The sequence below is a fragment of the Elephas maximus genome, chromosome 18 (assembly GCF_024166365.1).
Source record: "Elephas maximus indicus isolate mEleMax1 chromosome 18, mEleMax1 primary haplotype, whole genome shotgun sequence".
Classification (NCBI taxonomy): Eukaryota; Metazoa; Chordata; class Mammalia; order Proboscidea; family Elephantidae; genus Elephas; species Elephas maximus.
The window spans coordinates 29,868,533-29,884,677 of NC_064836.1; the positions used below are offsets into that span (position 1 = coordinate 29,868,533).

A 16,145-nucleotide genomic window follows, 5' to 3' on the forward strand; every position below is an offset into this window, starting at 1 on the left:
GTACATACCAGTACGTACACTTTTTATAAAAGTATAGAAATTGGGCCTACTGATTGGTAACCTGCTTTTCCTGCTGAGTTTATTGTAAACATCTGCAGAATATTCCATTGTGTGGTTGTTTGCACAACTCATTCAGCCAGCCAGATATTTAGAGATTTCTGATGTTTTACTTATAAAACAGTTCTTCAGTGGCTAACCTTAGGGGGAAAAAATGGATACATCGTAATTGTTTCTTTAGGATAAATTGCCAGATGTGCAATTGCTGGATCAAAAGTTTTTAAATAAGACTTTGCTTTAATTGCTAAATTAACCTCATAAAGGTTTTACCTGTTTACACTACTACCAGAAGAATATGTAGGTGCCTGTGTCTCTGGAATTTTTTTTTCCCCCGTTCTTCTTTTTCTTGTCAATTTGATAAGCCAGAAGGGACCTTTTTTAAATTTTTGTGTCTCTGGTACCATGCTTCTTTAAAAGAATTGAAATTGACATGTTGATATTATCTTTTTGGTAATTTTTAAAGATAAAATTGTAATAAGAGAGTATTATAATAAGTGGATTTGCAAAGTAATGTTGACTCTGAGAAATTGTATGTGGAGAGGTAAAGGAATAGAGAAGAGTAAAATATTGGGGGTCTGAGGTGTGAAGAGAGTGGCAGTTTTGTATAGACGTGTGGGACATTGGACCAGTTTGCTGACTAGAGTTAAAACATTTGAGTAGTTTCTAAACAGAAATAATCATTGAATATAGGTAGATAACTATTGGAGTGTATATTGTGAATTAGAGACACATAGATAGATAAGTTTTAAAAATGTTAGATAATTCTAGGACTCGTATGGTGAGTTTGCTTTTCTTGGATTGATTTTACATCTTTATCTTTACAGTGTAAACCAGAATACAAGGTTCCAGGATTATATGTAATTGACTCAATTGTGAGGCAGTCTCGTCATCAATTTGGAACTGATAAAGACGTTTTTGGGCCTAGATTCTCTAAAAACATAACTGCCACATTCCAATATTTATATCTTTGCCCATCTGAAGATAAGGTATAGTTAATAATGTTTAAATTAAAGTTTGAAATTTTGTTGGGTTTGTTTTTATTATTTTTCTGTTTATTTAAATCTGTTTTATTAGCTGTTTGAGACCTGCTGTAGTACTAGGTAATACCTTCATGTCGTGAATTGAAACACAATCCAGTGTTTTTCTGCAGTTGGTCATTTCACATTCATCTGTTTTCTTGTAAAGTTCTTTAGGAATGCTGTACTTTTGAAATATGAAAGGAGTACTAGCTTTAAAGAAGACATTGGAAAGATTTACTTATAGTTGAGTGATAAGAAATTCTGCGATAAATGCAGTGCTTATCTCAAATTGTTGCCTGTTCCAGAAGGAAAGGACCAATAATTGATGGCTTTTCCCAGCATACAGAGATGCTAGAGTATAAATGGTATTCGTTAGCAATCAGACGACAGTATTTAATTTCTCGTAATACAGAGCTGTGTTATAAAAAGGTAGAAAAACCTTAACTTCACTCTGATAGGTGGGGAAAATATGCTGGTAAACACAGAATAATGAAGTATGGAAACATTTACAATAAATGGCCTGTAATTTTGAGCGTTGTAGATTTTATGTTTATTTTCTTGAAGGGGAGCACACTTGTGGTTAAAATGCACAAGAGAAAAGAAAGTAATTCCTTGAGTAGGCAATTAGAGTTAGGCTAATGAATAACATGTCTCCTCTGGGTCTCCGTCTCCATATTTACTTGTCCAAAAACAACTTACCTGTCTATTTCAGGCCAGTTTCTTAAATCTTCTCTTAGCGTCATCCGCAAATTCTCCTTCACGTCACCTACTGGGATACCTGCTTTTTGTCAGTGATGAAGTCTCTTAACAGATTTTTGATACTCGACTTCCGTTGACTCTTTAGGTCCAATATTTCTCTGTTCCTTACTCTAGATTATACCACCAAAGAAAGGCTGATACGGAGTGGTTTAACCAGGTAGTAATTCTGATGATGGATTTTGTTTTTTGTTTAGGAAATGACTTTGTAGCAGTGGAAATGTTAGCCTAGGGAGTTTTCCTTTTTTTATAAAAGATCATAATAAATTATTTATACTAATATATATGTTTTCTCACACGTTACAGAGTAAAATAGTTCGTGTACTGAACCTTTGGCAGAAAAATGGAGTATTTAAAATTGAAATTATTCAGCCTCTTTTGGACATGGCAGCAGGAACCAGTAATGCTGCCCCAGTAGCAGAAAGTGTTACTAATAATGAAGGTATGGTCAAGTGTGTTTGGCATGAAAGCTTTAAGTCTATTTATTTTGGTGGAATTTTTCTATAAGAAATGCATTTACATCTTAGAAGTTATGATTTCTTTGTCATAATTCTTAGTTTTAATAAAAAGGTGCTCTTCTGTACTTGTTATAGCATAAGTTCTATACTGTGTGTATACTGTGTGGTAAACCAAAACCAAACCCATTGCCGTCAAGTCGATTCCAACTCATAGCGACCCTGTAGGACACAGTAGAACTGCTCCATAGGGTTTCCAAGGAGCACCTGGTGGATTTGAACGGCTGACGTTTTGATTAGCAGCTGAGCTCTTAACCACTGTGCCACCAGGGCTCTGTACTACGTGGTACTGTAGTATAAATTCTGTAGTACCACGATCTGTGTATTATGTTATATTCTAAACTGGATAGAATTTTATTTCAGTGAAGAAACTCAAGTTTGAGGGAAATTTGTAAATTAACATTTTCTTAGACTTTAATTCCCCCTCCGTCCCGTTTTTTAAGGTTCACCGCCGCCTCCAGTAAAAGTTTCTTCTGAACCCCCCCAAGTCACTACAAACTCAGTACCAACTGTGCCACAGTTGCCCAGCTCTGATGCTTTTGCTGCTGTGGCCCAACTGTTTCAGACAACTCAAGGGCAACAGGTAAGCCACCCACCCAAAGATTAAATTGTTTTCAGGCTTAGGTGCTGTCGTCTGTTCATGTTTTCCATTTCTAATTAATGATCACATACAAGGGAGAAGATATGTCTGCTTCTCATCTATGCCTTCACTAGGGAGGTCATGGCATAGAGATAGGGGAGTGTGGAGGGGAAAATAAGGGGACAACACACATAGAAACAGCAGTCCCCTTCGGAGAGAACTTCACAGCTGCTAGGTGGCTGGTATTGTTGCTCACATTCCTAGCATGTTTGAGCGATGCCAGAATTACTTGAAGAGATTTTTTTCTATTTTTCTAGAAAACTGAAAATTGACCTTATTCACAATTCAGTGTATTTTCTCTTCTCCTTCACCAACATTTTACATCGTGGATGTTACCAGAATTTATTCTTAACCTTACACCACACGCATTGTATCCTTGATGTATTCATGTCATAAATACATTCACCACAAACTTAACCATTAGTAAAAGGTGGATTTTTTTTTTTCTTGTTTACTCTGTACCTATGCTATTTTGAGTGACATTTAAGGTTTTATTTTAACAAATTAACTTTTGATGCTATGATTACACTTCTGTTATGCGGTTTATCATTCTTTAAGCTTCAGCAGATCCTTCAGACCTTTCAACAACCTCCAAAACCCCAGTCTCCCACCATTGACAACGCTGTGATGGCTCAGGTTCAGGCCATCACAGCTCAGTTAAAGACAGCTCCGACCCAGCCACCTGAGCAGAAAGCTGCTTTCCCCCCACCTGAGCAGAAGACCGCCTTTGACAAGGTACGCTTATCTGACGTGACCCACCCCACCGTTTCTGCTACTCAGTTTGGATTGTGGAAGTTAATCTCTTCTGTAGCTCGTCTGTGGATTGTTCATTTTATTGTTTAAAGTTTTTCGAAAAGCCCTAAGTGATATCTCAGGCTTCATCAGTCTAAAATTCAGATTCTTACCAATATTTTCATTGAAAATGTAATATCTTTATTGCCAGTAGTACAAACTAAGAATTTATGTGGTAAATCTTACATACTGGTTTGCATTGTATCTCAGTGATTTACTAATGACTGCTGATTAAAAGGAAGTTGGATTGAGTACGGAAGGAATACATATTGAAGGGGGAAATGCAAATAATACGGAAAGTCATAAAATAAAAAGAAACCGTTTCACTTTGCTTTTAACAGGTTTGTATATGTTGGACTATTTTCATGCACATACAAACAAATTCTTACATATGTGGGCTTTTTAGAATGGTTTTATTAAAAATGAGATCTACTGTGTATTTCCTACATAATTGTGTTTTTCAAATAAGAATATACCATGATCATCCTTTTAAATCAGTACATAGAGAGGTGTCTGGTTATTGTATATGATGCATAATATTCCATAGTGTAAGCATACTCTTTCTGGAATCATCCTCTCTTGGTAGACATTGAGTTTATTTTGCATTTTTCATGAGTCCAGTGAATGCTGAAGCTAATATGATCCTTAACAGATTTTTGTATATCTGGGTACATTTTCTGTAAGCGGGGGGGTGTGTGTTAGGTGAAAAAGCTTACATAGCAAGTTAGGTTGCCATTTAACAACTTTTGTATAAGTTGTACCATGACTTTGGTTACATTTTTCACGATATGTCAGCATTTTCATTATTTCCATTCTTTTTGTTCTGTCTGTTAATCTAGTTTCCCTGCCTCCCTTTAGCTTCTCATCATTATTTTCGGGTAAATGTTGACCATTTAGTCTCATGATCGATTAAGAGAGTACAGTATTCATGGGTGATATTATTTATAAGCCGGTCTCTTATTTTGATGAAAGGTGTCCACTGGGAGTGGCTTCAGTTTCAAGCTCAAAGCATGTATTAGGGCTGTAGGCTCCGGGGTTTCTCTAGTCTCTGTCAGTCCATTAAGTCTGGCCTTTTTTAGGATTTTAAGTTTTGTTCTGCATTTTTCTCCCATTCTAACTGGGATCTACAGTTGTGTCCATGGTTAAAATGGTTGGTAGAGTGGTAGGCAGGCACCATCTAGCTCGTCTAGTCTCAGGCTAGAAGAGACTGCTGGCCTCGTAGGACATTAGTTCTGTAGACTGATTTTGTCCTTGGATCTTTGGTTTCCTTCACCCTCCTTTGTGCCAGACAAGAAGAGACCCGTAGTTGTATCTTAGATGGCAGCTTGCAAGCTTTTCAGACCCCAGACGCTACTCACTAACCTGGGATGTAGAACATTATGAGCTAACGTTATGCCAGTTGACCTGGATGTTCCCTGAGACCATGGTCCTGAGCTTTCAAACCCAGTAACTCAGTCCCACGAGGTATTTGGATATGTCTAGGAAGTTGCCTTAACTGTGCCCCCACGTGCTGTATATATGTGATTATATGCAGGGCACGTAAACACACGTTCCTTACCTACAGATAGACCTGTACCTAGATGCTCATATACTCACACTTGTGTTCCCATACCTGTATTAACCCAGTGCCGTCGAGTCGATTGCGACTCATAGTGACCCTACAGGACAGAGTAGAACTGCCCCATAGAGTTTCCAAGGAGCGCCTGGTGGATTCGAACTGCCGACCCTTTGGTTAGCAGCCGTAGCACTTAGCCACCATGCCACCGGAGTGTCCTGTGTAGTAGGGTAGATTCTTTGAAGTAGATGGGCAAGGTTACAAAATAATGTACTCATTTCTGTTATGTTTACTTCAGTAAACTCCCCCTTCTTTCATCTAGCCTTCGAAAAAAGGACACGCTGTCAAATTGTCCTCCAAAAATGTTTACCATTTTTTTATCTCACCAACAGTGTTTAAGTACCCCTTTCCCTGTTGGTGTCACTGTGGGTGTGGGCAGTGTTTTTCGTTTTGTTTAGTTTTTTAGTTTTTGACACTTGCAAGTTCAAAATGGTATGTAGTAATGAAGTTGCTTCCTTTTTATAATTGCTACATTTTCTGTGAGTTACATGTCTTTATCTTTTCCCATCTTTCTATTTAATAATTTGTAAAAATGCTTTTCATATTTGAAACTATAAGCTCTACATATTTCTCCTAAGCTGTCATTTGCTCCAAAGGTTTATGGAGTCTTTTGCAGAACAGCAGCTAGAAGTTACTATATAGTCAAATTAGTCTTCTGTTTTTTTTATTGTATTTGGGGGAAAATAACTATTATAAAATAATTTTATATTTTTTCTAGTATAATGTTTTTGATTTTCATTTTTATCACTTCAGTCCATCTGGATTCTATTTTAGGATGTGGTACAAGACAGTTAAATCTTGATTTTTTTTTTTTGAAATAGCCAGTTCTCCCTCACTGTGTTTGTCATAGGAGCCCTGTTTGCACAGTGGTTAACTATTTAACAGAAAAGTTGGCAGATTGGACCCACCAGCCACTCTGTGGAAGAAAGATGTGGCAGTCTAGTTCCGTAAAGATTATAGCCTAGGAAACACTCTGGGGCAGTTCTACTCTATGAGGTGGAATAAACTTGACAGCCATGAGTTTGGTGGAGTTTTTTTTGTTTTTATACACTGAATTCCCGTGTTTTGATGTCTGTCTCTGGACCCTTTCCTGCTTCACTAATATATTTCTTTATTTTTGCATCATAACATGTTGTTTATAGCATTTATAGCATTATTGTGGAGTATCCCCTTTATTCTTTTTTAAAGTTTCTTTGACTATTCATGGTCTTACTTTTTCAGAAGATCTTTAGCATAAATTGAATTTATGGGTAAACTTGGAAAGGACTGATAGCTTATACAGAATCTCCATTTATTATTAGATATTTAGTCATTTTCAGTGTTTAATGTTTTACAACTTTTTATTTGGTTAATGATGCCATAGAGGGAAACTGTTGATTTTGGTTTTATTTTGTAAATGGTCAGGGCCATAAACTTTCAAGTTTTCTAGTGGGCTCTTTTGGATTTTCTGGGTAGCTTCTAAATTTGACTTTTCCTCTTCAGCATCTGTAGTCCCGAAAACCCCCAAGGATGGCGGAGTACCAGCAGTGGTTCCTTCTGTTGTACACGGGGTCACTATGAGTCAGAACTGACTCAGTGGCACCTAACAACAGTACTCTCTATGGAAGCCGACTGCCGCATCTTCCTGCCGGAGAGCGGCTGGTGGGTTTGCACCACTGACCTTTTGGTTAGCAGCTGAAATAATGCGCTCATTTCAGCATCTGTACCTGTTCGTTTTCCAGAAAAGTGTTAGATAAGAATAGTGATGATGGGCAGCCTTATTGTGTTCTTAATTTGAATTTTAATTCTTTTAGTATTTTATCCTAAGTGTTTGTTAGTTACACCACACTTAAAAAATAGAATTCTTTTCTTTTCCTTTGATGAGAAAGGTCTATTTTAAGCTTGTCAGTCAGTGAGAACAAGTTTATTTTAGCTGCTTCGTAGAGGCTCAGTTTCATGAAAAATCAACAGAAAACATTTTTTTTTCATTAGATGCTGGTTTATTTTTTAATTGCTTGTCTTTTTTCAAAGCAGTAGGTTTAAATCTTAAAACCTTTGAAGAATGTATCTATTTGCGATAAACTGCAAAGATCATAGTTTGTTTTGTAGACAGCCTAGACCCAAGTTTTAATGTTGACTCTCATTACTTACTGGCTTTGTCTTGATATTGAGTCATGGAAATGTTCACTGTGCACCACTGTAAAATAATGATGATAGTAGCTATATTTTATGGTTGTCGTGAGGGTTAAGTACACTACTTTGTTTAAAACAGAAGATGCCTGGCCCGTAGTGGATGTTTAGAAAATATTAGTTCTCTCATTTATAATAAGAACTTTTAATCACTGACCTAGAATGAAAAAGAAACACAAGTTAGCTCTATCCCAGAACACCCTTTATATTTTGTTCAGTCTTATATTCTGTGTTGTCCATGGAGAGGACTTTCTTCCCTAATTTAGAAATTGGTTGTTCAGTAAAGTAGGACCTGAATTCCTAGGCAGGACTGTCATAGAACAGCACAGGGTTAAGAATTTGAGTTTGAGATCCATGAGCAGAATGGGCACAACTTGGGAGAAAAAGCTGCTTGTGGGACGAAAAAGACCTGAGGGCTCTGGAGTCCAGAACACCAGTTGTCCACATTCCAGTTCCACTCACAGACTGTACAGACTTGGTCCCATTTCATAATCACCTGAACCTTAGTGTCCTTGTCTGTGAAAAGAAGAGGCTGTACCTACGTTGCAGAGTTGGTGTGATGATGAAGTGTTTTATGTCATCCACCTAGCACAGTGGTAGGTATTCAAGATGTCATCTTTCTTTGTGAATACATGGGATCTTGTCAGGTGTGCTGATCTTTTTTTTTTTTTAATGAAAGTTTCTGGTAAAATCTTCTGAAGTTTTAAGAAAACCTCTGAAGTTCCAAGAAAGGAGCTACTGCACTGGTGGTGAGACTTTGTGCTCATGGGCTGTGCCGCTCTCTTGTTCAATGGAGACCTGTTTCTTTTCTATGTGAGTGTATTCTTGAGCAGGCAGCATATGAAAATTTTTCTGTAGACATTTATAGTGACTGGCTAAGACAGTCTTTTTGTACTTTTTACAGCTAACTCAAAATGGACACCCATTTTGATGTGTATAAAGCACCAAAAGTTTTTAGTCTAGGAAAATGAACATTAGTAAAGTATACTGCTAAATTAACTATGAAATAAGCATGTAGAAGGTAGTCAAAAACTGCGCTTAAAATTGGAGAGGGAAAGCAGAAGAAAATTGTATTTGTGTCAAAATTGTTGACATTTGTGAATCAGGGTCCTAGAGGGCACATGAAATGCTGCCGTCGTCCCTGGCCATGTGGTGGGATTGTGTATGGTGGTACGCATCTGTGGGTTCTCTGACGTTTTTATGTAGTGAATCACAGCCTGAATTTTAAAGTGGAGTATTGACAAACCTATTCCAGAAGCTGCTGGATAGATTTGACTATGATGATGAGCCAGAGGCTGTGGAAGAGTCCAAGAAAGAAGATCCTGCTGCCACCGCCGCTGCCACCACGGCCCCTCCGGCTGCCGCCCCTCCAGCCCCCGCTGCTGCCACCCCTGCCGCTGCTGCCGCTCCCGCTGCTTCTCCTCCTCCACAGGCACCATTGTACGTGTCTTCTTTTAACTCCCTGGAGGTTGTAAAGTTGATCATTGTTGGAAAAGCATAGCGTATGTAGCGTTCAGCGACAAAACCAGTTTTCATCTATAGTCATTGTCTTGTAAAATGGAGGTGATGTTTTGAGCTTTCTCCCAAATGAGGAGGCATCCTATCAGATTTACAACAACAACCAAAAAGAAAAAAAAATAGCTTCTATGTTGGGAATAATGCTGAGTTTATAAATTAGTATTTGGACAAATATATGATTTAGTAAAATGTTGATTGTTGATGGCTCCTCAGTGACATTCTTTGAGTTTTTATGGCATAAATGTAACTAACAATCTTACCTGCTTTTGAATGCAATTCAGAATTACTTCTTTTTTTTTTTTTTTAAGTGGATTTCCTGGTGATGGCATACAACAGCCAGCATATACACAGCATCAAAATATGGATCAGTTTCAGCCTCGAATGATGGGAATACAGCAGGATCCAATGCACCATCAGGTACAGATGTTTTTTTCGGCAGCTGGGTTTTAGTAACTCAAAGTCTGTTCATTAGAGCACAATGTGGCGCGTACTTCACAGGCCAGTAATACTTAGCTGCGTGATTGGCAGAATCATACTACAACTCTGATAAAAGCTGTTGAGCACACATTATTTTGAGTTGCCTTTTGCTTTAATTAAAATAAGGATGCTAAATACCATTAGATGTTGATCTTTTAATACTAAGTATTCCAGTTAAGAGTTTTAGAGAGTGGTTATGTTTCTCCTTCAGGAAACTGATGTTGTACTGTTCCTTCCCTTGCTGGGCCTTTTTTTCTGTAAAAGTTGTGTGATCATATGCTTTAGAGGGCATCCTAAGGCTGATACTTGTGGTCCTTATAGGATTAGATCATCAACAGACCTTTCAGGCTACAGTGGCTTCCTCAGCTATCCCACCAAAAAGTACTTTCCGAGATGCACTGGTTTTGTAAATTTAGAACTACATGCAAACAGTTTATGACACTAAGGCCTCTTGTCCTCTTCAGAATTCACAGAATCATTAGGGCCTTTTCCTTTTTATAGCAGCTATTGTGAAAAACTGTTAGCTTCATGAGTTCCCCCTTGAATAGGCAGACTGTCTGCCTTAAACATGTGTTTCTATCAAATTCTTTATTTTTCATCTCTTAACACTCAGGAATATGGTTTGAAAGGTGAAGTAAAAGGAGCATAGCACACTGGAAAATTGCAGGAAGTTAGCAGAGATTGGTTCATTGGGTTTATTTTGTAGTAAATGCCCTAGAGTTTTCTTAATTTGGCTGCGTGTTGAAATTACAGGGGCAAGGGAGGGGCATTTTTTAAAATATAGCTTCTGGACCTGTCTATGGAACTGTTATCAATCTTTGGAGACTGTATATTTCTTGTTTAATTGTACAGTGGTTCTGTGGTGTGACCAAGCTTGGGAGAGAGCACGTGTGTAGCCTTTGTTTAGAAAGGGTTCTGACAGTGTTTTGAGAGTGCGCTCATTTCCATATCCAGATCAAGCTTGGTCATTTTGTATACTTGGTAATAAGACATTGATGTGATTTTAATAACTTACTGATGAAGTTTGAGAAGTGTTCTATAAGTCTGTTTAAAATATGAAGAAAACCTATGAACTTATATCCAGGTGTTCCACAGGTACTGAAAGTTTATAATTCTTTAAATCGTATTGGTGTTTGAACTGCACGTGTAGAATATGTTAGGCTGTGGTTTACTGTCATTATTGTTACATGTTTTAAACTCTGAAAGTGGATATTTTAGTTGAAACTTCCCTTGGAGTAAGTAAAACAGTATGAACCTAGAAGCCACTGCTTCTGGCCACTCTTCCCACCAAAAGGCTTCATTGTCTTTAAAAGTTCAGTCTGTCACGCTGCATCCTCACAGAAGTGGAGCTGTGTCTTTAAGTATGTAAATATGTTCAAATATATCAAATTGTATTTATAATTTTGAAGTGAGTTATAAGGTTTTTAACCTGTGTATTTGGATATATAATGATTCTTTGGATAAAGATTGTATGTGTGGGAATTGTTTAATGGTGTTGCATGTCATTGTAGTTAATTCAAACGAAATCCTCTCTGACATGTGTAGTTTTTCGTTGATCAAAGTTTATTAAAGATATTTTGCTTTTACCTAAAACACAACTTAAAAAAAGATTGTAGTTTAATATAAAGTGATTAAGCATTTTCTAAATTATTTTTGGTAGCCGTCATTTAAAAACTACTCCTACGCTTTGTTTAAAAACAAAAGGTTCCACTTCCTCCTAACGGACAGATGACAGGGTTTGGGCTCCTTCCTACACCTCCGTTTCCACCTATGGCCCAGCCCGGGATGCCGCCGGCCCCACCAGTGCAGCAGCCTTTCCAGGCTTCTTTCCAGGCACAAAGCGAGCCGCTTACACAGAAGGCACATCAGCAGGTAAAGCTTCACGCCCAGGCTGTTGGTTTGGTTTTGGTTGCCTGGTTATTTGGTTTTTGGTTGGCTTGACTTACATACACACGCCTGGTTATCTGCCTGCTGTCTTCGCTTTTGAGTTTGAAGAAAGTAATACCTTGAGCATGTGATAAACCATCTACGGCCCAGGTTTTTCATCTCAAAAGCGGGCATCCCAAGGCTGCCAACTTCCGTAGGGTCCTGTGAGAATTCAGATCAGAGTGTGTAGTGCTTAATTAACCAGTACTTGGTTCGCGTGTTATATGGTGGCTTATTAAAATGGTGCGTAATTTATACAAAGCAACTCCCAGAACTAATCTTGTAAACCACATAAAAGTTTCTCGTACTGATGACCAGTCATTAATAAACTAGTAATTTGGTCCCACGTAACCTAAAGAGAGATGTTTCAGGGCAAGAGAATTTTAATTTAACATTTGTTAGATTCTGGCCTTTTGCCTCTTGTTTATAATTTTCACGTTTTTCTTTTTTTTAAGGAAATGGAAGTGGAACAACCTTGTATTCAAGAAGTTAAACGGCATATTTCTGATAACAGAAAGTCAAGATCTAGGTCAGCATCCAGGTAATTTATAGGAAATATTTTTCCAGCCCTGTATGTCTTAGGAAACATCGAGATTAAAATCAAGTTTGATTAGTTTCACATTCGCAGAGTGTTAATAAAATGACACTGGATATGTATGTCCATATGTGCGGAGCAGTGGGGGCAGAAGTACTAACACAAACCAAAAAAAACCCTCTGGTCCCTCAGTCATGTTACCCACATTGTTTCCCTTAGAGTTGCTCTAATGCCTGTGTATAAATATACAACATGGAATTTTAAGAATTCATATTCACAGTTCCTTTATAACTTTGTCAGCCGACAAAAAAGGTGGAAAAATCATAAGTATATCAGAAGGTATAATTGGAGTACATTTTTAATTATTTTTAATTGCTTCAAAAAGAAGACTTTACTAAGAAGATAACAAGTAGTAGCAGATATTTCAGTGAGAAAATTAGCTTCTCATGCTGCAAGTATAGTACGAGAGGTACTGAACATGAGAGATACTTTGATGAACTGGAAGTCTTACTTACCTGATTTGAATTATATATATGCTTTCTAACTATGAGCTTGTTAAAAATCTTTTAAAAAGAATTTCTTGCTGTCAGATTCTTACACAGCCAAACATTAAATTACTTGGTTGTGTTTTTTCATTTTCAAATTAATACATGTAAGAAACATTTTCTTTTTTCTTCCCTTATGCTGTCTCTTCCCATGAAAATAGATCACCAAAAAGAAGACGATCTAGATCTGGTTCTAGATCTCGAAGATCTCGTCATCGACGTTCTCGATCTCGATCCAGGGATAGACGCCGACACTCTCCTAGGTCTCGGTCGCAAGAAAGACGGGATCGAGAGAAAGAGAGGGAACGCCGACAAAAAGGCCTCCCTCAAATCAAACCAGAAACTGCAAGTGGTGCGTAACCTCCATATCCAGACTTTCTGCTTTATTTTTCTTCATGTCGTGGGTTTAAGTGTTTCATAATTGCTAGCAAAGTCGTAAATGACATGTTGTGTCTGTATTGATTTTTGTTCTGAATACATGTTTATCATGTTTTGTTTGTGTATGCGCTGGTGTATATACTCTTGATCTTTGCTTTTGTACATCAGACCGGTTCTGAGAAGCAGCAGTAAGGAGTGACCAAAAGTCCCAATTACCAGTGATGAAGTCTTGGATCTAATGGATGAAATACAAAAAATCATTTACTCGTTCTTCTGTTTGTTTGCCAGAATTACTTATATCCTTCTTTTATAGAGATTTGAAATTTACAGAATCTGATAGTTTCGTTATCTCCTAAATCTCATTAGTGTGTTAGAATATTATAGTAAGGTGTACTAGATATATTCTTGATACAGGTACATGACTATTAGTAAGATGTTAATTCGTTATGACTAGGGCGTATGTAAAACCTCTGACTCTGTAAGACTCATGACCCTAGGACACAGCTTAAAAGAAAAACCTGTAAACCATAAGACTTGGAGAAGGACAGTTACATACAGTGGACAAAAGCACTGAATTGGCGGGTAATCACGATACTTGGGCTCATGTCCTATCTCTGCTGTTCACTACCAGGGTGACCTTGCAGGAGTTAACTGCTTCTCTGGCCTCAGTTTTCTAAAAATGAAATCTTTAAATCTATCCACACAAAAAAAAGCCAATTTTTTCCAACTCTTAGGTATACCTTTCACTGTCCTGGTTCAATTTTGGACGTATAGCCACAATTTTTCTAGAACTTTTTAAGCTAAAATTTTTAAGACAGATGGGACTTGCTGTTTAAAGTGTGTGGTATCATAATGTAACTCAGGCCTGTTTTACCTGTTTTTTTTTTTTTTTTTTTTTTTTCATATACAGTGCTGCTCATTCACAAATGTGAATATTTTTGTGATTATACTTTTCAGTTTGTAGCACTACACTCTGGGTTGGACAGCTGGACAAACGGACAACACAGCAGGATGTTGCCAGTCTCTTGGAAGAGTTTGGTCCAATTGAGTCGATTAATGTGAGTGTTAAACGATTTAATGACAGTAGACACATGATTAATGTCATTTTAAGAAGCTAAGTACTTGAGACCTAAGTTACAGTTGGCCCAGGTTTATAGAAAATGTGGCTAGAGTTAGGCATTTGCATTTAATCATGTTCCTTAGATAAAGATAACCAAGTTTAATTTAAGACCTTTTTCCAGTAAAGTCTTTATATAACAAAGCTTGAGGGACAGTGGAGATTGATTAATACTTGTCAATTGAAGGATGCCATGTAGGTTCATTGGAGCCCTGGTGGCTCAGTGATTAAGAGCTCAGCTGCTAACCAAAAGGTGGGCAGTTCGAATCTGCCAGCTGCTTCTTGGAAACCCTATGGGGCAGGTCTACTCTGTCCTGTAGGGTCGCTAGGAGTCAGAATCAACTCAACGGCAGTGGGTTTATGTAACAGGTTCATTAATAATTGTCAATTGAGGGGGACTGGATAGGTTCATTAATAATTGCCAATTCAGATCAAGCTGAAAATGCCAGTTTACTTTTTTTAATAAATGAAATTAATCTCAGATATAGAAAGCTGACCAGGAATGTTGGGAACATGGGTTGTTGGAAGTGTTGCTTAGTATTTTATCTTAACTGCTTTTTGCTTTTATTGTCACTGTCACCGTCATATTTTGTCACGTTAAATGTTTTTGGAGCAGATGATTCCTCCCAGGGGTTGTGCCTATATCGTTATGGTTCACAGGCAGGACGCTTATCGGGCCCTGCAGAAACTGAGCCGAGGAAACTACAAAGTGAACCAGAAGTCCATAAAGGTACTGTTCTGTACTTTACAGCTCAAGTTTTAAAAGTTTAATAGATATGTGGCTTTTTTTAACTGTAATTTTGGGCTTAGAAATGACTTTGACACTGAGACATTTTATACACATCTTGCCAAATGTGATTTTTTAAAAGTGGTTCTCTGCCAGAACTACAGTGTTGTTTTAACAAAAATGTAAATGTTTGGTGCATGGTGGCATTTTTTTTTTTTTTTAATGTAGATGGCTTGACCAAAAGTAATTAACTAGTGCTTTAAACATAACATCATTTAATAAAATATTTTGTCATTCCAAAAAGTGTTTAATTTTCCACACTTTATTCTTACGTTTGCCATGTCACCTTAGAATCAACTGTGAATAACATTCACCAAAGATAGAGAAAAAGGGTGTAAGTATATAGGTAGTATCCCTCCTCCTAGAAATTCTTGAACATTTTTCAGAGAAGTTGTTAAATGAAGTTAGTGTTCCCTCAGCATTATAAACCATGGTATGGTTCTATCTTTGGGTCACTCTCCCAAAGGGACTTAGTCTGTTGTTGAGTAATTTGCTGTACCTAGGGGCTTTCAGAAGTGCCCACCAGGTGGCTTATGGGGTGGGCATGATGGGATTAGAATGGTGGAGAGTAGTTAACTCTCAAGACTTATAACTTTTTTCTCTCTCTCGCTCTCTTTTTATGTTTTAACTAATGGTGAAATAGATTGCCTGGGCCTTAAACAAAGGAATAAAGGCAGATTATAAGCAGTATTGGGATGTAGAACTTGGTGTTACTTATATTCCATGGGACAAAGTCAAACCTGAGGAACTAGAGAGTTTTTGTGAAGGAGGAATGTTGGACAGTGATACACTTAACCCAGGTAAAACAGTATGTAATTTCTCTTAAGATTCATCTATGTACTTGGTAATGCATGTGATAAATGTCCTGTTTATTCTCTTCAATAGAACGTGAGTTGTGAGATTTTTCAAGTACCCACTGTGTACCAGTCTGAGGATACAGTAGTGAATGAAATAAACATGGCCTTTGCCCTTGTGCAGTTTCTGTCTACTGGGAGAGTTGCTAACACAAAGAAGTAGTTGCTGGTTAACTCTGCTGTATTTAGAATTTCCGCTATGAAAAGTTTCACAAATCAAATGAATCTTAAACTGCTTACCGTTGGTATTATGTTCTAATCCAGAGCTTCATAATAATTTCTTGGCCACGTCTAAATGTCCAGAGTAGCAGTAGATGAGCAAGAGGAGAAGACTGAGGAGGTGCCGGTATTTGTGGGCCTGAGTACTTAAGATGCTGGCTTGGCATCGGGACTGGAGCAGAAAGAAGGGCAGAATGCATAGGCGTGGCTTGAAGACAGGCTGCCA

The 16,145-nt window shown here is 37.7% G+C and overlaps 1 protein-coding gene across 4 annotated transcripts in view; it reads left to right on the plus strand.

The window, feature by feature from the left end:
* The window catches only part of SCAF4 (SR-related CTD associated factor 4), a 59,892-nt gene that overhangs the window by 24,907 nt on the left and 18,840 nt on the right, over positions 1–16,145 (plus strand). For 3 of the 4 annotated variants that reach the window (XM_049857782.1, XM_049857786.1, XM_049857785.1), the window contains exons 4-15: positions 882–1,043; positions 2,139–2,274; positions 2,791–2,930; positions 3,546–3,722; positions 8,819–9,003; positions 9,390–9,498; positions 11,263–11,430; positions 11,940–12,025; positions 12,726–12,916; positions 13,900–14,000; positions 14,676–14,789; positions 15,490–15,646. In XM_049857782.1, coding sequence (XP_049713739.1) covers positions 882–1,043; positions 2,139–2,274; positions 2,791–2,930; positions 3,546–3,722; positions 8,819–9,003; positions 9,390–9,498; positions 11,263–11,430; positions 11,940–12,025; positions 12,726–12,916; positions 13,900–14,000; positions 14,676–14,789; positions 15,490–15,646 — 1,726 coding nt within the window. The remainder of the gene's footprint in view (positions 1–881; positions 1,044–2,138; positions 2,275–2,790; positions 2,931–3,545; positions 3,723–8,818; positions 9,004–9,389; positions 9,499–11,262; positions 11,431–11,939; positions 12,026–12,725; positions 12,917–13,899; positions 14,001–14,675; positions 14,790–15,489; positions 15,647–16,145) is intronic. The other variant, XM_049857784.1, reaches the window with a different exon arrangement.